Raw genomic sequence first — 24244 nt, forward strand, 5'->3', positions numbered from 1 at the left:
GCTGCTCGGGGCACCCCTGTGGGATCCGCACTGCGGCCCCGCATTCCTCCCCCGCGGCCCGTGCCCGGAGCGCTCGCCGCGGGAGGCGGCGCGGGCGGGCCGGTGCGCGCCTGCGCGGGAGGCGGCGCCGGGCGGTGAAGTTGGTGGGGGCGCCGGTAATAAAATGGTAGGTTGTGCGAGTGGGGGGAGGGGAGGCGGTGGAACCTGGGACTGGGGAGAGCCCCGGGTAACCCCCGGAACAGCCCTCGGGCACCCGCGCCTTCCCACCGCTCCGGCTCCCGCTGCCCTGCCCGGGGAGGGGGCACGACGCCGGGCGGGGAGGGTAGGGGACACGGGGATGGACGGAGACACACACACCCCGTGCGGAGTCGCCCTCCCGCCGGGCCGGGAGCGGGGAAGGTCACCGGGGGCGGCGGGGGAAGGGAGGGGGCCGGGCACCGCCGCGGGTATTTCGAGCGCCGGCAGCCGGCGCGGCGCGTACCTTTCCCTTTTTTGGGATTCGGGTTGGCGGGGCAGGTCTCCGGAGTCCCGAGTCCCTCGCTCCCACTGCCCCCTTCCCCGCTGGGGGACGCGGCAGGTGCAGCTGGAGGAGGTGAAAAGGTGAGGTACAAATTCCCTTCCCGGGCCGGGATGGCGGGGAGCGGCCGGGGCTGCCCTGGGAAGGAAGGGTTCGCCTGGTGCAGCGGCTCCAGCGCTTCCCTGGGGTGTGCGGTGCGGTGTCATTGGCGTTCGGAGAGGGCACCTGGAAGGTGACTGAGCTGTCTGTACCGGGATGAGAGGTGCGCATCCTTGTCCGGGTGCCATCAGCGAGGGGTGACGCTGGAGACAGGACTCCCAGAGGTTCCCCGGCCCCGCAGGGATTGTGGCGGGTCCCGTGTCCGCTGCGCGGGCTCGGGGCGCAGAGGAGCAGCAGGAACCGTACGACGTGGCAGAGTAGTGGATTGGGGAGTCGAGTGTGTCTCTTATCGCTGATTCCTTCAAAAACCCAGTGTTTCATTTCGCAGCTAGAAAATATACCTAAGCACCTTAACTAGGCTTGAAAGAGGACGTGGGGTTTGCTTTGGAGTTGTTGGCAGAGACCTCTGTTTTGAAGTGATCCTCACTAAGTTCGTTGCTCACAAAAAGTTTATGTACCTAAGGAAGATCTTGGTGCAGAGACTCCCATAGCTAGACCTTAATGAAAATTTGGAGGCAGGGTCATGGTTACATAGAGCTTGCAGTCAAAGGATTATTGATTATTTTCTTACCAAAATACGTTGTATTTTTGCAACTTTTTCTTCCCCACTGTACACGTTTCTTGTATAAAAAGAAACTCTATATTTTTCTTATTATATTAAATTGAAAAATCTTGTAGGAAAGACCAAAGTCCTAATCTTGTTTACATGATGTATATCTTGTCTCAGGACTGTCTGGAATTGAGATGTCACCATCCATATGTGTACGAGAGATAACACAGGACCATCTTTCAGTTTACTTGGTTGCTGCTTACTGCACACTGAGTCAGGATTCAGTTGTCCTTGATATTTAAGAGACCAGTAAATTTTCCATTATATCTGATGATTTAGGCTGTATTGAAGAACTTAGATTTCTCAGCTTAGTTGTTGGCCCAGACCATGCGTTAAGTATGGTTTAACAAAACTGGAAGGTACAGAATATAATAAAAAACAGAGTTTGATTTAAGGTATCTCCTTCTAACTTCATGTAAAGAATAATGTTGAACTATGTTACTAGCAAATTTGGTCCCTATAAATTTCCTGTTTCTACTTCTTAGGTGTTCCAGGAGTTTAGGGATGTTATGTCAGTATGGTTGCTGCAACTGAGAGAAACATCGTATTAGTTCCTGTATACTGCTGTAATAGGCTGTTTTGTTGTTTAATGTATTAATAGTATAAATGTATTTTTCAGAGATTAATTAAAGTTTTAGATCACATTTACAGCAGTTTAATAGTCTCATTGTCACATTCAGCAGTCTCTGAGATGTCCACTTCATCTATTTTCTTTTTGTCATATGTATTCTGTTGGAAATGTTTTCTAACGTAATTATGTGAGAAATGCTTCTGCCTTTTTCAGCTGTTGACTTAAAATAAACTTTGCATTGTTCATTGTTGCTAGGAAAATATTAGGAAAACTCTTTCAATATTTTTTCTGCGTGTATGAAGGACTCATACAGAATCTGAGAATCTATAAGTTGTGCGTTTTTAATTTCTTGTTTTTATAACCACTAGGCATGTCTCTCAGAAGATAACCATATTGTTATATGATTAAACTTGTGTTTACTGCTGTTACAGAACAGAAAAACTTCTGCATATGTGAGCAATAAAGCAGAAATACAAATTTGTTGCTGTCAGAATATGTGCTGCTAAAAATGTATATATAGATGCTGTCACTTCAATTTTCAGAAGAAAATGGTGTCTTTTTAACTGCAGAAGAACAAGGCTTTGTCTTCCTGTAATTCTGAAGTGAAAGTTGTCATCAATAAGACAACTAAAACCTTTTAAAGGTAGGCATTAGTAGTAGAATGCTGAAACAAGCTTCTGGATTAGCTTCATTGGCTTTCCTACTTCTTTTGCATCCCAAAGCATAAGCTTAAATCGTCTCAGAAGGACAAGGTCCGCCAGTTTATGGCCTTTACCCAGGCTGGTGAAAGGACTGCTATATACTGCTTAACACAGAATGAATGGAAACTAGAAGTTGCAACTGACAACTACTTCCAGAATCCAGACTTATACTACAAAGAATCCATGAAAAATTCAGTAGACAGGAAGAAATTAGAACAACTGTATAATCGATACAAAGGTAAGGCTTGTGGGTTTTTCGTTGTGGGTTTTGGGGTATTTTTTCCGAATTATTTTGTTTGGGTGGTTTTTCTGCTTTTCCCCCTCCCCTTAAGGACTTCTAAGTTAAGCTTCCTAGCTTTTGCTTCTCTCTGTGTGTTTGTGGTAATGAGATAAGAATGAAAAAGATTTTAAATGCTCTTAAGGGTCAGGACACAACTTCTGTAGAGATTCCTGTAGAGCTTAAAAGTAGAAAATTAAATTCAATCATGAGGAAAAAGTGTCAGCTATGTATGGTAGCAAAGTTTATTACACGACTTATTTGATTTATTGCCGGTAACTGCTGTTAAATATGTAAATGTTGTGACTTTCCATGTCAAAATAATACATGTTGTTCTTACACTAGTGTTTGGAGGGAGTTAATTATGTTCAAAGACAGCAGTATTTCTATATGTTGAAGTAAAGGAAAGTAGATTAAAGGCAGAGTTATTCCTTTTCCGTGTTTTACTTTACAGCATTGTTAAAAAAGAATAGAAAAAATGTAAGGAAAATATAGCCATGTAAATATAAGAATGTACATGATTATAGTGCTTGCTGAACTGTGGCCATCTGACATGTTGGAGCAGTGCAGGCTGGAATCATGCCAGCCCCTGCTAAGATCCATACCTCTTCTGTTTTAAAACATGAACTCTTAACCACTATTCAGCTATGATTTCATGTACTTGAAATACATGGCATGCTTCGTATACGCTTTTTCCAGTTCTTATGATATTGTTTGCACTTTTTTTTCCTCTTTACATAATCTGTTCTACTTTAAGTGTATGGATTCTTTAATATTCCATTATTTTGTGGTAATGAATTGTTTAGGGACAAAGAACCAACAAGGCTATAGCACTTTCTTTGTGAACCTAGAGAACTTTTTGTGTTTTTTAAATATATATATATATTTACATATATATAACACATACACGTATCTAAATCTTTGCTTGCTCCTTGCATGTCAGTCTTGGAGATTGGTGGGTCAAAAATATATATTCAAATTCTTAAATACTGCTAAGAATATCTAAAATGGAAAAGCATTATCACAAATGTTATTCATAATTTTCTAGCAGTGGGAAACTGCACCATTTAACTTTTGTGGAAGGAACTCTCGTCAGTTTTATGTCAGTGTTTAAGTTTGCAGCACACCTTTGCAGTTCTGGCACTTCAACTCTTAAAGTTGTAAACTCGAAAATAAGTTCACGATATTTGACAGAAGACAATAAAAGTTTTGGTTAGGCACCTTTCCTTTTTTCATATCTGGCTTAAACCTGAGTCATTGGCCCCACAACAACAAGGAATTCCTTTGTTCTATGGGCCTATACATTATTGCACTATCCTTGAAATCTGAGATGAAATGTCTTTCATTTTCTGTGTTGTCTTTTTGTTAGTTTTCTTATCTGTTCAGCCAGCAACTCTGTTAAAACAACAATTTCATTTTTGTTTGTAGTTACCTGGATGACATGAAACATGATAGGGATGAAACAGTCCTTGTTGAAATCCTTCTGAATTTTTTCCACTGATTGCAACACAGTGCACTTCTCACCTTTGGTTCTTCAATTACTTGCCAATTATACCAGAAATGTGTTTTACATGTCTTAGAACTAGTTGAACAGATAAGTTTTCTTGTTATTTGGGATCAAAGGTCCCTGAATTTTACTGTGGGTGTAATTCTTTGTTTAATGGGTATAAGTCTTTGTCTGCTAAATTAACTTCCTCTCTGGAATTTACCATTTCTTTCACTGTAGTATTGGCTGAAAAAATAGATCTTAACTTAAGAGCTAAATTAAAAATTAAAAAAAGTTGATTTAGACTTGATTATTTTTATCAACTTATTGGATCAGGACTTAAAAATAGCATGGTTGAAAATCTTACCAGTTTAAGGAGTTAGTTTTACATTTACTTGAGGGATGTTCTTCTATAAAGCTCAACTTATGATACTTAAATGTCTTCCTGTCAAAAGCTGGGAAAGACAGTTTTGTGGTTTGTGAACTGTCAAGCGTTAAAAACTAAAGGTGTAATTTTATTTTCTTTTTTGTAATTTCATTTTTTTCCCCCTCTCCAATTATTTAAGTTTACGTGCAGGAGGAGTTGTTTGTTTGGGGTGGGGAGGGTTAAGAAATAATTTTGTTACAGAATTATTAGAAGACATCTACCCTGACATAGGTAGTTAGGAAGTGCGGTTCCGACATTGAGAAAGGTACTGCTTAGTAGTATTGAAATGTAGTATTTCCTAAGCTATATGTTTAGCTAAAGTTTCTCTTATGCTAAGGCATTGTTTGAACAATGACTTATAATTGAAAACCAAAAATGTTTAAATGTGGCCTTTAAACATAGTTATAGTGGATACTCATATGTCCCTATCAGGAAGAAGAATCTGTGGGGTCACATGATATGTGTGTTTTTGTTGGGCTTGATTTTGGGTTACTTTTTTTTTTTCCCCAAATATTTTATAGAGCATTATGGAGAGAAAGCAAAACTGTTTTGTTGGCATTAGCTGATGAATTTAGGAAAAAGTTGCAAACCAATTTCTAGATAAGTTCACAGAATATTTATTGATTCTTTTTGAGGTACTTCTAAAATTAATTAGATTTCAAATGAAAACATTTGTGAATGTTATGAAAAAATGAAGACCTATGCTATGCAGCACATCAGAGTTGTCAGATGATTATTTGTAAATATTTTGTAAGTAATTATAATTCTCCTCTTTGTATTTTGAACTGCAGACCCACAAGATGAAAATAAAATTGGCATTGATGGAATTCAGCAGTTTTGTGATGATTTAAGCCTGGACCCAGCCAGTATCAGTGTCCTGGTTGTAGCATGGAAATTCAGGGCAGCTACTCAATGTGAATTCAGTAAGAAGGAATTTGTTGATGGTATGACAGAGTTGGGGTAAGTATCCATTTCTGCATAGTTCATAATGTAAGGCCTGAACTTGGTTTCCATTTAAAACATTTTCAGTTAAATTGTGTAAAGCTTTAAAAAACTGGTGAGGCTGGTGCCAAGCTTAACAGGTGTTAAATGCCTGTAGTGTCTTGTCTTCCTTAAATTGGTGCTTTACTGCAAAGCCTTAAGAATGACCACAGTAGGGGAAAGAGCAAAGCAATTTCTACCTGTACAGCAGGGGAGAGAGGCAGATACACATATCTTTTTATGTAATTCACAGTAAACACGTGCGTGGTTGTGTTAAGGATTTGAGTTGGACTGTGTGCTGTTAAAAACTGGAAGTCCCTGGAGGTGCACGAAGGGAAAAAAAATTTTGGTGTCGAAGCAGAAAAGAAATAGGAAAACAGAAAAAAACCTTCATTTCTTTCCCTTTACCTTGTCACCACTGAATGGACCTTTTATTTTTTTTGCCTGTTTTACCACCTATGCTTTTCTCATATTGCCTACTATATTAGATACTTCATTTGTACAAAATATGTATGAGAAATTGAAATAAAAATGAGGGCATTGGTAGTAGAAAAGGTTATTTAGTCTGACTGTGATGTAACTGATTAAAAACAATTCCCTTCCTGGATTATGGAGCTGTTCTGAATAACAGACTTTGAGGTTAAACATTGCCTCTGTTTGGCAATAAAGTCAAGTATGTATCATCGTAAAATAATACTTTGTGTATAACTTTTCCTTGCAAGAGGGGCAGTATTTCTAATATATAGAGATGTCAAAATTATTTCTTTTTTAACAGATTGCATTGAATAGGTCAGTAATTACAGTTTATTACTAGTGCATGTGTTTTGTAGCTCAATAATTTCATTTGATCTTAGAATGGCACCTTTCTACGACAGACCAACTCCTAGCAAACGTGATGGTTGTTTCTTGAGCAGGGGTCCCAACAGTCTGTTGTTACTGACCTCATCAGTTATTGACTTATTTTTAAACTTTCCTTTTTAGGTATTAATAAATTTTGATGAAATAATTTTTCATATTTTATGAAGTCCACTGCTTTATTTTTTCCTGTTGGATAGCTTTTGGTAAAAATTACAAGAATAATGATTTTCTAGCTATGGACAGCAAGCAAGTGCTCATGCCCTTATATTAAAGGTTGCCATATTTTTTTTTTATATATATAACTGATTAAAAAGGTTTTGCTAAACCACTTGTGACTTCTGGATTGGCTTTTGTTTTGTAACGTTATTGTCACATTGCTGCTATGTCCTTCTGACTGTCTCTGGCTCGATTCATAGAGGTCTGTGATTTTTCTCTCTCAACACACAATAAACTGTTCTTGGGAGCCTAATATGATCATGTCTGCTTGCCACTGGTATAGCACTTATTGGGAATTTGGAATGATTTTTGTTACATTCTTGGAGGTGCAGTGTCTGTGGTTTTTAGCAATGCACATAAGTGAACATTTGAATGAAAAGAAATTCCCTGAGGCTTAGATCATGTAGCATTTTTAGGATGCATATCGGAAGGTATATTTGTTGACTAGATCAAGTCCCAGGGAAACTGAAATTCTCAGTTGAGTACTGCTGGCAGAATTCTTTATCTTTTTTTCACCAGGTACTGCTGTAGGCCAGAAAGGTACTTATTTTTATCTGTACCGTGCAAGACAGTTAAAACTGCATTTGCATTTTATAGATTTTGTTAGTTACCCATCCTTTAATAGAATTTTTTTTCTTGAATCTTTAGAATAAATGCAAACATTTAGCTACAGAAAACTTTCAGATGTACCATGTTAGTTACGATAGCTGTTTCTTTTGAAATCTGCTTGCTTCACTTTGAGTTTCTGGGTACAATTCAAGATATTGGTAATGTCCTGTAAACCGTGAACATTCATTTGATGCCTTGGCATGGGGAAAACTCTTTTTCTTTGGTGTCTTGTCAGCTCGGGTGCATTCACTGAAAATGCTTCAGTCATGTTATTCAGGGATGTGTCTCTGTTACAATCTCAGTAACTTGATTCTGTCTTAGCTTGCCTGTGCCAGGCTGTTAAATGGTTTGTCGGCCTTCAGGCTATCACCAAAGCCTTGTTTTTTTCCTAGGTTTTATCCTCAAGTGTTCTATGGCTGGGAGAGAATGACTGCAAATAATAGTTTATTTTGGTGGAAAGTCCTCTAATGCTAAGATTAACTCTAAACGTAGTGTGCAGCTCTTTGTTTAGGAGAGCAGGGAATAAGCAATATCTATTTAGAATAAAGCAAAACAGTTGTGTTACAAGAACTATCTAGGGGGAAAGGATAGCTGATTTCAGTGAGGCCTATATGTTCTTTAAGAACAGAATAGCATCTGTTCATAAATTCATGAGGGGACAGAAAGGAAGTTAAACCACTGAATCCTGTTTGTGTTGTGTACTTAATGGGTGCAGGTATACAGTGTTCTGCTTAAAATTCCTTAGTAAAGGCATGTGAGTGTTTATATTTTTAAGAATGCTGTCCACAAAGATACTCTGTTTTTATCTTAACTGCTGTTTTGTTTTACTCTGAAACTAAACCATGAAAAAAAAGGGAGGGGGGAGTAAAAAGAAATCCTTAATATTTGGAAATAATGTAACCTCTTTTGAACAGGTGTGACACCACAGAAAAACTAAAAGCTCTATTGCCAAGACTTGAACAAGAGCTAAAGGATCCAACAAAGTTCAAAGATTTTTATCAGTTTACTTTTAACTTTGCTAAAAACCCTGGACAAAAAGGTCTAGGTAAGTAGAAAAAAATCAAGAAAATGTCTACAGTCAGTGAAGTCAATTCCAAATGCTTCCAGTACTACAGTATTCTCATGGTGATAGTATATAGTAAATTCATTATTGATTTCTTTCACTGACTTTTCCTCTTTCCTATCTTGTTTCAATTAATCTCTTTTTTAATGTCCCCTTGGTACAGATAACCTAATGCTTTTTTCTGCTAGTATTGACGTTCTCTCACCTTCTGTCAAAAAAAAGTTCCTACAGTTCTTAGACACCTGTCAAATTTGATTTTTTTTTTTAAATACTGAACTAATCAGCTCTTCGTGTTTCCCATTTTGTTCAGAACTACTGAAACAAGATGTCATATCAGCTCAGGAAGAGGAAGAAAACTCTGGGCCAAAGTTACTGTTCTTCTAAGAATTTTTAGTTTTAGCTCACAATTTTTATATAAAGTTTAGAAGAATAATATTATGGAAGTGGTTCAAATAAAAATAGGCATACAGTTAATAAAGCATTAAATTATTATTTTTATAAAATTTGAGATTTGTCCCAGTCCATGTCTTGTTTTGCTGGAGTAAAACTCAAACATATTTATTTAAAATAAATTCAAATCTGTTACTCTCTTCAAATTTAGTTTGTGAATAGATGAGAAAAAACAGTAAGATGAAATTCACTATCTCATCAAATTTATGTCCACTTTCAAAAGACATTGTGTAGGAAGGAATTAAACTGCTTTGCATGTTGAATATAATAGCACTGTACTATCATCACTGTTCTCTTTGTGCTGTGGATGAGAGGAAGTTGTTTGTTGGGGGTTTTTTGTGGGTCTTGTCATTTTGATTTGGTTTTTAGCACAGTCACTTTAAATCTGTGTCTGTATTATTTGGCAAGTTTATAAATATGTTTTTCTCAAGAACTATTGGAAGAGTAGTGAAATGGAGGAGCAGAATATTGCTTTAGACGTCAACCAGGGGCGTCTGTTCCACGTTCTTTCTTGGGAACTACTTTGAATAATCTCCCTTGTATTTTTTTTTTTTTTTTTTAGACTGTGGGCACCCACTTTATATTTTACCCACTTTATATTTTTATTCATTTTTTGCGGCAGATTCATTTTTCATTACCTGTGTCACACTCTCATGACTTATATGCCACTTTTTGTGACAGAAAAATGAAATAGTTTTATAGTGGTTCTGTGAGGCTGGTTGGAATTCTAGTCCCTTAGCTACTCTTCATTAACAAAGCTTAGTACTTTCCAACTGCAGAAAAGGTAAGTCAATTACAGCTGAGGTTGGAATTTATGGGACGTCTAAAGAACCGAATGTGCTGTTTATTTGACATGAGGAGAAAACTTGTTTTCCGTTACTTCTGTTTATTCAATATTGGAAGCCCTTTCATTTTTAAGGCTGTCTTCTCTATTGTGTAAGAATGACACTTTTTGTGAATAGAGCACCTAAGTTCCTTCTTACACTAGGAGTTGAGGTATCAGCAGAAGAAAGTAAATGCTAGTGCATCTTTTTTTTTAACAGAAATAACTCTTGAGAATAAAGCTTACCAGAAATAGGTCTGTGATAGGCAGACTGACTTAAACAATTATTTTTCATGTTTATTATCGTAGCATATTGAAACCATAAGAAATTATTGCAATATCTCTAAAATGTTCAAACAGCAATGCTTTGGATATGAGTCATGTTCATTGCTCCATCAGTATTTTAATACATATCAGATTACTTTTTTAAAATCTATTTCTGCTGGTTTAAGAAGTGGTAAGCAGCAGTTAATTTATTTTTTTTCCTTATCTCCCCTGAAAAGCATCAGGAAATACAGTGATTCATGAGTTCTTTTTTAATATGCCAGGTGGTCTTTAAATGTAACAGACAGAGAAACACTTCTATAGTGTCTTCCCTTTTGCCAGGCAGGATTGATATATACGAAAACCATTCCTTGCAGATGTTTTTCTAACCAAATGCTCAGTGATATGCTAGCAGTATATGCTAACTTGCCTTTTCAGTTTCAGTAATTATCAGCAAGATTTGACGTCTGATTGGTGGGTGTCCTCTGGCTGAAAAGGTTTGGGAGCCACTGCCTTGACATATAATTTTAAATTTTTGATGGCAGGTCTCACACATCTATGTCCATGCTTGCTTGAACCTATTGTTAGATTTCTATTTTCTTTCTTTTTCTAGCATATAACTTAAATCTCTGTTCCTGAATTTTCCAATTCACTGCTTACCTGACCAAAGTAAATATGCAGAATGCGTATTTCCTTAGAGTGAGTATTTGGCAATTATGTATGTGCCTTCCCTTAGTCTCTAGACTGAGTAAAACCAACTAGTGTTGATGCCTTTAGGCATCATCATGATAAATTTTATCTCGTAGCTCTCTGATACTGATATTTTGTCCTCCAACTCTCCTCCTTTGCAATCCAATTGATCTTCCATCTTGTAGTACCCAACCAAACCAGATATCTTCCACGTGCCTAGATATTTTGCTCCTTGTTTTGCATCCCATTAAGTTTGCTTGTTTGATACTGTCTGCAGTTTGCAGTCTGTTTTACTTTGGGGTTTCTGCAGCAGTGCAATGCTCCCAGTTAACTTTGATCTTCTCTTTCTGCAGTTGATTATTCCCACTAGCTATATGACTTCTCTTTAATGAAGTCTTTCTTATTTACTTCCAAGTGGTTTTTCAGTTTATCCAAATAATGTTGAATAATCCTGTCTTCCACCATGCTACACTTTTTTCAGGTTTTGTGTAAGTTGCAAAGTTAGTAAAAGTTTCCTTTGTTGTATTGTCTGAGTTACTTAAGTATTGTGCAGTGTCAGATACTCCATGGATGAGTTGCTTTCTCCCAGTTTGTCTGAGAATGACTGAGGTTCTTCTAGAACTTCTTTGACCTTTATGAAGTTTCAGAGGTGGTAGGTAGCAGTTTGAGATTGCTCCAGCATACTGAGATGAATTTCACCATATCTGGGTTCGCTTTGGGCAGCAGTGCTTTAAGATTGAATTTCTAAAAGTTGTTTCTGAAATAACTGTCAGTTTTCATTGAATCTTTTTGCCTGGAGCATATCTTGAACAAAAAAAATCTCAGACTTTTTTCTTTCCAGGGTTATCAACAGGACACATAGTATCTTTTATCATACCAGCTGCCATTTGTAAGGGAGTGGAAAGGCACAGAAGCCCTTCTTAGAGGGTTCTTTTTTTTTGGTGATAGAAGAATTTTGGTGTTACCTGACACAGTTGTCTTCATAATGCAGTGTGGATTTTGCTCCAGGAAAGCAGTCTTCAGTGGGAGGGGAGTGTGTGTAGTTTTATGTTTTATTGATTTATTTTTAGAACAGCCTGTCTTCTGTTGCTTTTTTATTTCTTCTTATTCTGCAGTTCCCCTCAAAACCAGTGCAAGAAATTCTGCCTTTATGTAATTAGAATCCTCTCCAATAAATTAAGTTGCATCTGTTCTGTCATTCCCCAAAATAGTCACAGAGTTCGGTATACCAATACTCATTCCTAGAAATAGGACAGCCATTTATAGGAGTCTCTTTTCCACAGTTCATGTGGTGATAGTGGGAAATTTTTATTTCTCTTTATATCTGTGGGATTTCTGTCTCTATAGTCTCATCCAACTTGAATGTTCCATTTACTTTTATTACCTTAATATTACCAAGTAGTGTATTTCAATCTGGACACATGCTGTTAAAAGACATGAAAGTAGTAGCACTCCCCCAGTGTGATAGCTTGTGTAAGTAGTGAGATACGGGAGGCAAAAGCACAGTGCATAAAATCTACCATAATTTTCTTTAAACATAAAATGATGTTCTGATTAGTGTTACTCAGCACCTAACTGTCAAGTGTGTTTCAGATAAATCTGAATAGATTTGATCATTATCAAAGAAGAAGATGGATGCTTATAACTGTTAAGACTGTGTCTCTCCAAGTGGTGGACAGAATTCAGGCAAAAAAACATAGCTAGGTTTCAACACAGCAATGCCACCTCAGTGGCTGAATGTTGTATCTGGCATACATAATTTTTAGTTATATTAAGCTTCATTTGCATGTTTCCTATATATTTTGACTTTTAATAGGGGCAATTTGTTGAGGTCTGGTTTGCCAGGAGACTTTAAAAAGAATTATTATGGATAACTGTGATTCTGTCTGTTTAATCTGCTTCTCATGTTCTCACTACTGTATGTAGTACAATAAATCTTTCAGTTTTGCATGGTACAGATGTGGAGAGGTTTATCTCGCCTTCTACTCCCCAGTTTTAGCTGTTCTACTGCAGTCAGAGTGAAATTTTGTATCCTAGGTCTTGGTTGATAAGTGTACTGAAGAACAGGATTATAGGTCTTTTGTCATGTTTCGTACAGAGGCGTTCAGCTTTCTAAGGCCACTATTCAAGCTCAAAACAAGGCCTTAGCTTCATCTTTTTTTTTCTTTTTTTAAACCTGATACTTGCTGTGATTCTCTTAATGGGTCTCCTTTTGAGCCTCAACAAGACATGCTCAGGAGTTTATTACAGTTTGTTTCAGCACCAGAAGGAGCTTAATGCATTCTTTCATGGTCTTCATCTTTCAACATGGAAACAAAAAACTAATTTGGTCCTTCATCACTTCTTTGTGATCCCTTCGCCTGCTTGCTGGCTCAAAAGGTTGTGCTTCCTTCTCTCTGCCAGTTGCCTGGGATCAAGCAAGAGATGAAAGATGAGGAGGGCATTCAGACTGAATCAAATATTACCTCAAGACCAGAAGAATGACTCTCTTTGCATCCGGTATGTGGACTTCAAGGAGGTTTCATCTTCTATGAGCAGATGAGTATAATGTGCTCTTTTTAATTGAAGCAACATCAGCTTTGGCTTTTGTCATAGCAGTATCTCAAGATGCTTTGAAGAGACCCTTGGACATTAGGGAAGGATTTTTTTTCTATTTATTTTTCTTTCCCCACCTACCTAGTTACCAAAACTTCCTCCTCTTTCAGTGAAGAATTAGATTGATCCATTCATAGGCTATTTGTAGGAGTCAGTGGATAGAAGATGTTGAAGGAGTTCAACATGAATTTCATGTTTATTTTGAAAGAGGTCTGTGAATGCTGTATTTTAGGTGTTCCAATGGCTTTGGTCTGTGTGTATGGTACTTGCTTTATTTTTGTTCACATTTTTCTTGCTGAAAGTGCCATCAGTTTAAGAGAAACTTGGTATAAAAGAGGTGCTCTGATCAAAAAAGGCCAACAGTAGCAGCAAAACTGTAGCATAACTGCCAGTTCTAGTAATGCTTTATTGATTCTTTTACTCATGTTTGGCCCCTATTTGGGAAATATATATCCAGTCATCTTTAAGGCATCTGTTGTAGTTTATCTCAATTGTACATGCTGAGATTTGCAGAGGCAAAAGGATTTTAGAACTGACTACAGTCAGTTCATTAGGCCTCACTCAACTGATGTTTAGAAAGCCATCTTCTAAGTCTAGCTTGCATTCCAAAGCAGTTCAGTTTCTGCTTTTGTGCAGTTGATGCTTAAGATAATAAACATGAAAGGTTCTGCATGTGGTCGACCTGTTTCAATGTGCAGACACTGAGATAGAGCTAATGAGCGCAGTCAGACCCTGCTCAATTCCTGCAGTGCTCCTCTGAAATCCACGTGCTGTGCTTTACCGTTCTTCCTTGTCCACTACAGGCACTTAATCTGACACTGTGCATTTCATCCCCTAACGTAGAGCACTGAGAAACTCATTGCTAATGTCTTTGCAGGGATGAGTGGATCCAGCTCAGCAGGATCTTGAGTTTAGCTATGATCTGTATCAGTATCATACCTTTTACTTGTTTTTTTTTTCCCTTCTCTCTTCCTTCTGTGGGGGAACTTCCAGTTGCAGATAAAGGCTATTTTTCTCTAAGCTTCTGGGAATTTGGTGGGACATTTTTGGGTTGAATCTTGATGGTACTTTCTTGTTATTTTGCTGATTAGGAAAGAAGAAACTAATTCTTGTGTCCATGTTCTTAATTTGGAGGCAAAAGAAGACTCTTAAAATCATTCAGAGATGAGGAAACAAGGAAATGAGTAAATCATTGAATCTTGCAAGTATTTCTTTGATGCTTATTGGTCAGGCAGTGGGATAGTCTGGCAGTGTGATAGTCCAGTTGTTGAGATATATTGACACCAGTTTCCATTGTTCCCATATCTGCATTCATTTTGACACAGTGTCGAAAAGTTAGATCAGTAATTTAGGTGAATTAATGATAACATTCTAACAGTTTCAAACATGATTGCATGAACAGCTTTTGTTGGTAGGGCAGGCTGAGAGCTGGAAAGGTCTGTTTGGCAGAGGATGACGAGTGAGTGCTACAGTCCCAGAGTGCAGCTTTGGCGCAGCAGGTCTAAATGAACTGCATTTCATGTTCATCACAAATCCTACTCTCCAGCCAATTCCTTGCTGTTAATTTCTCTTTTGGTTTTCACTCTTCCTTGATTTCTTGCATGCAGTGATTTCATTGCCCTTGTCCAAAATCATAATAAAGGTATGAGGAACTTATTTTATTTATGCAGTGATCTAATAATGATTTTTTTTTTCTTTGTTAACAAAATAAGCATTTGATCAAATCTTGAAAGTAGACACAGGCTGTCTAACTGATAATATATTTCTCTTTCTGCATTAATTATGGTATTTGTTATCACTTCAAGTTTTCTGTTCAGGGTAGAAGAGGCTGAGGTTTTTTAAAAGCAATTTTAGAATGAGGCTTTAATGTTTCAGAATAGATCATACTGCATGCAAAATACTGTATTTCTGACTGAAAAGCTGATTGTTTAAGGGGCTTCATGACTTACAACTCGGTAGATGTTGACATTGAAAATATTTTGAAAGCAAAGGGTGAAGGAAAAGCTCAAACCACTGTATAATGTATAGTAGTGATGTGGTATTTTTGATGTTCTTGGAACATTAACCATTTAGCCATTTTATGTTTGGATATGAACATGGATGTTAGCAATGAAGTATCTTTTAAACTGATCTTTGCCTGCGTGTTTTCAGAGATTCGTGCATCTGTCTTTTGCTTTCCATTTATAAAATTTGAATTATTAGTCTATAATGTGGAAAGCATATTTTTTGTTACAAACCCAGCATATTTTATAATTGTACTTTGATTTTTATTTGTAATGATGCCTTCATATCTATGCAGCATTGAAAATCGTATTCCTAAGACTGCCTGGGAAATTCTTGCCTTGCAAAAGCATCTTCCTGTGGGGATGCAGAACTCAAATGGCATAAGGCCTTTTTTTTTAATATCTATTAGTGCAGCGCTAATTGTAGCAGATACAGTCTCCACAGTATTGCTGTTTATTGATACTACTGTGAGCATCCTAATGTAGAATTGGAACTCTGTGACGAGGTCTTCCCTTTAAAGCAAAAAAAAAAAAAATCTTCTTTTTTTGTCCTCCAGTGTGAAGTTTTTCAACCTAGGTAGGGAATTGTCTTCAAACAGAAGTGTAGCTGTAGGCCCTGAGAATGTGGCACACCTGACGGCCTAGTTCTCTCATGTACTGTAAGACTGCATAAACTGACACCCCTACCAAAAGTGATAGTTCCCATCTAGTCCTTTTGTTCAAATAACTGTTGTGTTAGTTCACGGGTTTGTAGGATTACATTGAACCAGATGTGGGAGATGGACTTTCTTTATTTTTTCCCTTGGGCAAATTTTGCCAAGATAGAACTTTCTTCCTTGTGCCTAATGGGGAGAGCCACTCCAGTGTGGACCAGTTTCAGCCACTGCAGAGCAACATCCCCAGTGAAATATGCATTTGTCATACATTATAGCAAATAATTCCTATATCTTTGTGCAGGAGAATACCTTGGCACACACATGTACTGTGCCCCTCAAGTATCAACTTAAGATAGTATTTCACGTGTTTTCAGAATTTTGCAATAATCAAGATCACCTTAACATAATACTGAATTTGACACAAACACCCAGATAAACCAAGGAAGTGTGATCACTTCTGTCCCTTTCAACTCTTCTTTTTTGGCGTCTTTAGCCATCTTTGTTTCCCTACCTGTACTTTCTTCGTTTTTCCAAGGAATGTTTCCATCAGAAGTATAAAAACTCTTCAGCTATTAAGGTGTTATTTCTTCCAAGTGCATTTTGTTTAATGTTGTCATGTGATAGATTTGCAAGGTTTGCTTGGAAAGGTTAAGTCTTCATATAGAAGCCTGAGTGAATGGGATCAAAGTCAGTCACTTCATAGTGAAGTTTAGAAGCTCTTAAGATTATTCAAATTTCTCACTTTTCATTTGGGATAACAGGTAAGAATAATTAATCTGTGTATCTAAGCAGCAAGTAAATGCTATTAATTACTTGCTTCTACTTATTTTTTGTGAAAAGTGAACATGGTGGCAAAGATAGGAAAAACTGAAAGAAGTTTAGTAGGGCATAATTAGGACATAATACAAGTTCTGTACTGGAGAGCACTCTGATCGTAGTAGGACAAACACTGGCAGCACTGTCTCTATATAGCCAGGTAGAGGTGTATAGTATTTCTCTACATCCTAACTATTGAACTTTATCTGGGCTCCAGCTCTGTATGATACAGGGACTGTAGGGACATGGCTGTGTTAAGATCTGGAACATCTCTCTCATTCTTGAAACTTGATTTCAGGTGACAGTGTCCTTTGATTTGTAACATGAAAGGTACAGTGTCAAAACCTGTGCTGCTTTCTTGCAGGTGGAGGTCAAGCTTCTGTCTTAATCTGCTGTGACAGTACTTTCTGTTAAGCTTTATATTCTGTTTACACTTCCTTTACCCTGAAAGCACAAGCTGAAATATTTTTGTGGTTTAAGAAAGGCTGTGGTTTACTTTGTGGTTGCACAGCACTAAGCATACACTTAGTGCTGTTACCTGCAGGAGCAGGCACAGAAGCCATTAGGTATTGTGAGTTGCTGAAGATGAAAACAGGCCTTCAAGGAAACATCCTTTCTACCCTTAAGCTGCATCTAATATTGCTCCTGCTTTTCTGCTGGAGTATGTGGCAGTGCTGTATCCTCCCTCAAACTCTGCTCTCAGATCACTGGTCATGATGCAGAATAAGGGCCGCTTTCTTGGAATTATATTTTCAGTATTGTGTGTAGGTGTTTATCTATGAAATGATTCCAGAAGAAGAGAATTATTGCCATAAGGGGTTCTCTAGAATCATAATGGCACAGAGAAATTATTTTTTTTTATCCCCTTGTGTCCTTAAATTCCCTTCACAGTCAAGTGTGTATAAAATGTGATAAATTAAGAGGAATTGACACCTGTGGATTTAAATGTTTGTGTTCCTATCAATATTTCCTGCATTTGTGTGTGTGTATATATTTTTATTTTTTAATTTGCAGACAAAGTTATCGATAACTATCTTGTTCTGTTTCTGTAGATTAAAAGTAGCTTTAATCTGGCACTGATGAATGGTGACAAAAATATTTTAGTCTTAATGACTTTGATGTTCAATACACAATTTATACCGTGACTGCTTGTCTTCTACCTTTTGGTTCAGTGAGAGTAGAAAAAAATTCCTTATACTTTTTTTAGTGATTTTAAATTAATGTTGTTCATTTGTATCATCATATACTGGATGTAGCATTAGTAGTTTAACCATAAGGGGTTTATTGCTTATAATGGGCTGTATATTCATGCGTTGCTTTATCTCTTGCAGATTTAGAAATGGCAATTGCATATTGGAATTTAGTCTTGTCAGGAAGGTTTAAATTTCTAGATCTTTGGAATAAATTTTTGTTGGTAAGTATGTACCGTGTTCCTTACTGCTTGTCTTAGTCTACAGGCTGTTGTAGGTTGTGTGCTTCCAATAAGAAAAAGACAGGATATCTGAATATTTCCTTTGAACTTTTTCCTTTTTGAAAACTGATATAAAATAGTCTTCAATCAAGCCAAATTAAATCTTCTGTATATAATTTTCCAATTGAGAAGAATGTAAAATGATGTAGCAAAGCAATAGAATATTCTGCTTGCTTGATTCTGTATCTCCTACTTACGAAAGTTTCTGCATAAAAGGAAGCCATGATTGTAGATTCCACTGATGCTGTCTTTATTCTCAAGACATCTGTGATTATTGTCCACAATGTATTTTTACCATGCTCTGACTTTTGTAGTATTAATGAATAAACTCAGTCTTTTTAGGTCAGTCATAACAGAATTGATATTTAACTTTAAAAAATTTTAATTTTAAGCAAAAAGTTCTTGCCTGAGTAGTTAGTTTGACTAATTTTTTAGCTACTAGTTGTGAACTGATCTTGGCAGTTTTCTTATTACTATTGCAATTCTGTGGGCAGTGGAGTAAAGATGCATAAATTAAACCTCTGAAATTGAAAAATGTTCATATAAAAGGTCTGTTTCACTCATCCATATTTCTAAATTTGCATGTCTGTGTAATTACAAAAAAAATTACATAATGTGTAATCTATCTTAATTTTTTTTCAATTTATCCTTTTATCTGTACTTTAGGAGAAATAAGAAGTCTTTCTGCATTTTGTCCCTCAATGCCTAGTAGGGGAAGTGTATACTTTTTGAAATATTTTCCTGAAGTTTTTTCTAAATTTTTAGGCAGTATATTTATTTGAATCACTGAATAATGTACCAGTTTCATCAAGAGGACTTGTGAAAACATTTTATGTTTTAACTGCCTTAATAAACTTAACACATCCAAATTCAGATCTATAGATGTAACTGAAGAAAAATCGGCAAGTTTTTTGCCCACTTTGCTATGTGATCAAGTTTGTTACAACAGACAGTTCTGTGGATCTCTACTTGAAGTAGTGGTCTAGATGACCTGGTTTAAAGTGTGTTACTTGAGAAGAACTATTTAACATGAATGTTTATTTCAGAAGAAAGGTTTAAATTAAAAGATTTAAACATAAGAAAGAAGCAAGCTAGGACTCTTTCAGGTGTTCTTTTGGTTATTTGTTAAGATGATGAAGAAACGTTTGTAAAAGGTGGTTTTCTGTATATGTCAATATAAAATGCTGGAATTTGAAAGTAGTTTGGATTAAACAGTACCATTTTTCTTCCATTATAGGAACATCATAAAAGATCAATTCCAAAAGATACTTGGAATCTTTTGTTAGACTTTGGAAATATGATTGCAGATGATATGTCCAACTATGATGAAGAGGGTAAGCAGTACCTGAATATCTTAAAAAATTAATACCTTTAAAAAATAGCAGAATTAAAATATTGCTATGAACAGCAAGAGAATATGTTGATGCCTCCTGTCTTAATTTGTTTATCCTTAGAGTTTTAGCTGGAAATACAGTGTCATACTTGTTGCCAAAACAGTAATGATAAGAAGGTTAACTGTTTTTGTTTGCTGTAATATGTAAATAGAAGTAAAGATACTGTCACACCATTATATACTACGTTATTTGAGCATGTTATGCTACAAATCTCCCAGTGAAGCTGAATGTTTTGTACAAAATTTTTGCTAACCTAAAAACGGTTTACGCTCTGTTACTAATTCTGTTTTGGAATGTGTACAGAAATATGTCCTAAGATATGAATGATTCTAATAAGAATGCCATGGTTTTGCTATCAACTAATGTTTATATTTGTGGTGTGGATTTTTGTCCTTTAAATACATTTTGTTTGTCTTAAGAACCACTGCTGCAAGAAGAGATTCAAATGTTGAATTCATTAGTTAGGTGCTTTTTTCAAGTGTTTTATCATCTCAGGTGTTAAAGCTAGACTAGGCCAGAAATGTCAAGGTGAGCTTCTGATCTTTTGTGTTTAAAGACTACACTGATTTATTGCTGATAATAATAGAATAATTTCTGAATTGCTTGACTTCTCTTTAGGGGCGTGGCCTGTTCTAATAGATGATTTCGTGGAATATGCACGACCAATAGTCACAGGAGGAAAACATAAAACTTCCTAACCCCAGACATGTCAATATGGACTAAACATGCTCTCTGAACTGCACTGGGTGATGAAGATTTGTTAACTGAAAACTGTGCACATTTTTGCTGGTTTCAGTGGTCGTGATGACATTCTGCAGACAAAACTGAAATTCTTCCTTTCCGCCTAAAGAATATGATGGCTGACTTGTGGACACTTCAAGAACAAACTCAGAAGATAGTTCAGGCTGTTTGTAGGCTATTGGCTTCAATTATTGTACTGGTTATATCATATAGGATGTAGATTTTGCATGATTTTATACTTTGGAGAAGTTTAACTAGAGGCCATTTTATTAAAGTTTTGACAGCACAGCATGCCATTCAGTTCATGATCCAAAGTGAACACCAGCAGTTACATAAACAAAACTGTATTATATTGTACTTATATTAAAAGCAGTATTTGTGGTATATAAATTAAATCCCTAAATAAAACTTATGCAGTACGTTGTATTTTTATAAAAGTTAGTTCCATGGATCTGTCCTAATATGGAATTGTAACAAAACAAAAACAAACAAACCCACTTACGCATTTTTTTTTTTTAAACTTGTTGCCCAAACTTACAGTTTTTACTTTTAAGTCTTGGATGTGTAGATTGATTATATCCAGCCTTTTGTTTTCTCTCAATGAGATTAAATTCCTCATTATTCTTCTTGAAGTGCTTGGACATGTAGGAGTAGCATTGCTGAGGACAGGCTGCTGCTCTATGCTGTGTTGCACCTCCAGGTTTTTTTTATTAACTATTTTAATGTAGACATTAAACAACCAAAGATGCTTTTATAATTCATGTTTGATTATCTTAATTCAGTTAGTCTTAAGTTATGTGTTCTATTTTATTTTTAATAAGGAACTGGTGGAATGTGGATTTTATTTATAGATTGAAACGTACCATAAATTCTAACTAAATGCAACATAGTCATAAATGCAAATCCTGGCACTTCTCACAGAAAATATACGTGAATAAGCCCAAAGACTTAACTAGTTGGCTTCTATGTTGGAAAAAGAGCTAGGGGTAAGGAGACTTTATATTAATGATCATAAGTATTCATGCCTCTGGATGTATTGTGCATTCTATTTTATATATTTAAGAGGGGGGGGAGGAAGAGTAAATTGATGCGGTTTCAGTGATCTCAAGGCTGGTGGAACTGGACCAGTTTTCACCAAATCTGAATTTGTTCAGTCATTTGTTTCTCCCCTTACGCCAACAATTGATTATAAAGTGTACAGCGGTCAGTCTCCTCTTCCTCAAAAGTGTCTTCCACTGTCTAAGCACAAAAATGTTTTACCAGAAACTATTCAGCATGTCTTCACACAGGGCTCTTTCAAATGCTACCTCATCAAAATGAGTTTGTCATAGCCACTGTAAAAGTTTGTTAAAATGAAGTGTTGCTAAAGAGCGTGTACAGCTATGATCAATATATTTTCTGTAATCAGAGCTGAATAGGTGCAAGAATTTTGGAGAAAATAGTACATTAAGTTATTTAAATTATGTCTATTTGGATCACATGAGATCACTTAAGCACTGCATGACAGCATACTATTTTATTTTGTTGTTGCAAGGGTATAAAAGCTTGCAATATTCTCTTAAACTCTAATATTTAGAGTTTCATACAAGCAGTGAGCTTTCATTTATGTCAATGCAACCTGCAAGAACAAATGTACATGCTGCATACGGAGAGATTGCCTTCATTCTTCCACTTGAGAGAATTTCAGTTGTGCATGATGTTTAAAAAGCAGGATTAGGGCAAAGTTGAACAAATTAGCAAGTTTTCTCTTAGTAAGAGTGTATAGCAAGCAAATTAAAAATGCTCTGAGAGTGATTTATTGTTGGTGTACTTTTTTGCCCTTGCAGGGCAGCCACCAGGTGTCAGCGTCTCAGCCGGCAGCTGCCTCCTTCTTCTGTGTAACGTTAGCCAGGAAGGTTAAGCCCAATTATTACTTTCTGCCTGCATCTTTGTAGAAGGGCATTTTGTACATAACTTCTATAGAAGTCAACAGGGATTGAAAAGTAGTGTTATGCTCTTTTAAATAGATTTGATTTATCTACGTTTCCCTCCCAAAACAAGACATTTCTGTATCAGTCTCATAGACTTTGGCGAATATGTAACATCTTGTAGCATCAAGTGCATTTATCTAGCCAGAAGTGACAGAATGCTTGTTATTCACAATTGCCACTTAAAATGTATAGCTATAATATAACTGCACAAAAGTAGTTTATCAGTATGTGATGCAACTCAAGTTTCATAGTGCTAGAGCTTGTGAAACATTTGTTCATGCTGAGAGTTCCTTCAAATCAAGCTGATGAACCTTTTACCTTTTAAAATAAATAGAGCATTAAAAAGGCATGGGAATTGAGTTTTTTTTGCCTTGTTAATCTAAGTAAGAGGGAAGGTGTTTAGCACAATAATCAGTTTCTATATATGTACTTTTACTCACTCTTAAGCCTCCTTCCTGTGAGGATCCTTCATGGGAAACACCTTCCAACCCAGGAGGAGTGGGTAAAATATCTGAAGATAGGAGTTGCTTCTTATCAGCCAACTTCTGAGGTGTAATGTTCTTTTTCTTTTGTTCTTCCTGGTATTCTATCCCTTTGAAACCACATGCTTTTTACATTCCCATACATAATAGCATGGAGTAACACCTTCACACTTGAACAATCATTGAAAATACAAATAAATTACTTTGAAATTATGAGTTTCTTATGTATTTTAATAATTATCTGCTATCCACAGTTCCACTTTACAGGACACTCTGACTTGCTTTTTAAGTAAGCTGATACAGTGGTAACACTTAGGCTGTTCAATTTATAATCATAAATGGTACAGATGTCTTCAAGTTGTTCGGTGCATACAGTATTACTTCACAGATATGCTGTATGAATTTTTAAAGTTGGTGCCAAGTTGTTTGGTTTTACATCCTAGAGGGTTTGAAACTGAGCCATAGGATTTGTACATGCCAATTCTAAATTTAAATGTAATTTATCATGTGTGTCATGCCAAGGAGAGCAAACCTGCAGGCATCTGCTCATTCAATGCACCTGGGAGATTTGCTGCTGAGTAAGCTGTACGTGTGTAAATTTTGTGGCAATGGAAAAAGGAATAAATGGACTGTCAACATAAATGATTGAAGTCAGTCATGTGAGACATCTGTATGGTTTTCATCAGCTTTCTGCTTTGGAAGTCTTGCAAAGGCCGGTGCGTTTTTTGCTATCTGGTTCGTTTATTACATTCTTGCATTATTATACCATCAGCCAGAAAAGGGCAAGGATGTAACTCATTAACTTTTGACTAGCTATAATAAATGTTTGGTTTGCTCATCTGTGCCATGTTTAAGCTTTTAAGAAGCTTGACATGCTTAGCTGCAGTGCTGTATTCACTACATGTAGTCGCTATATACTGGTGCCCATACTCTGCAATTTGTGTCATTAGTTTGTACTGGCAATGAGAGGTGTAATTGCGGGGAAAGTGTTTCTCAGTCCTTGTTCTGAGCTCTGTAGGAGCAGCAGCATGCTCAGAAGTGTGTGCAAAGACCTTCAGAGGTATGTATTCACCTGTTATGGATTCCCTTCTGAAAGTTGAAATCGAAATAATTAAGTTGCCCTCCGTCCTCACCCAGCTGCCATCCCTCTCCAGTGCTTTCACCAACCACTGGCTGCTTTGGTGTCACACAAGTCTTGTCTTCCTTTTCCCATAACAGCAAAACTGCTGATGCTGATACTTGAACCACAGCAAGCTCTTTTCCTTTCAGGTGTCAGCACCAGTAGCTTCCCTCAGCTGATGCCAACCAGCATCTGGCCCACCAAAAGGCACAGCCCTTCTGAATGAGAAAAAGTGTAATATTTTTACAACCATGAACCAGTTCAGCAAAGTGTGTTTTCTGATCTTTTCATTAC

General features: G+C 36.9%; 1 protein-coding gene across 2 annotated transcripts; it reads left to right on the plus strand.

Moving 5' to 3' along the window:
* The first annotated feature begins 97 nt into the window (after positions 1–97).
* On the plus strand, positions 98–23475 carry DCUN1D2 (defective in cullin neddylation 1 domain containing 2). Of its 2 annotated transcripts, none has more exons than XM_027675041.1 (7): positions 98–166; positions 2580–2796; positions 5540–5708; positions 8327–8457; positions 18104–18186; positions 19481–19577; positions 20256–23475. In XM_027675041.1, exons 1-7 carry the CDS (start codon positions 164–166, stop codon positions 20333–20335), a joined length of 780 nt encoding a protein of 259 aa, XP_027530842.1. In that variant the 5' UTR covers positions 98–163; the 3' UTR covers positions 20336–23475. The 2 variants fall into 2 exon arrangements, with proteins under 2 accessions (XP_027530842.1, XP_027530843.1); XM_027675042.1 differs by having other exon boundaries at positions 20434–23475.
* The last annotated feature ends 769 nt before the right edge of the window (positions 23476–24244 follow it).

The sequence above is a fragment of the Neopelma chrysocephalum genome, unplaced genomic scaffold, assembly GCF_003984885.1.
Source record: "Neopelma chrysocephalum unplaced genomic scaffold, ASM398488v2 Primary Assembly neopelma1_25, whole genome shotgun sequence".
Taxonomy (NCBI): domain Eukaryota; kingdom Metazoa; phylum Chordata; class Aves; order Passeriformes; family Pipridae; genus Neopelma; species Neopelma chrysocephalum.

What these genes read in the sequence shown, in the direction of transcription:
- DCUN1D2 (XM_027675041.1), top strand. An exon ending in ACTGTATAATCGATACAAAG is followed by an intron (nt 2,797 to 5,539) that starts GTAAGGCTTGTG and finishes TTTGAACTGCAG; the next exon opens with ACCCACAAGATGAAAATAAA. An exon ending in CCCTGGACAAAAAGGTCTAG is followed by an intron (nt 8,458 to 18,103) that starts GTAAGTAGAAAA and finishes TATCTCTTGCAG; the next exon opens with ATTTAGAAATGGCAATTGCA.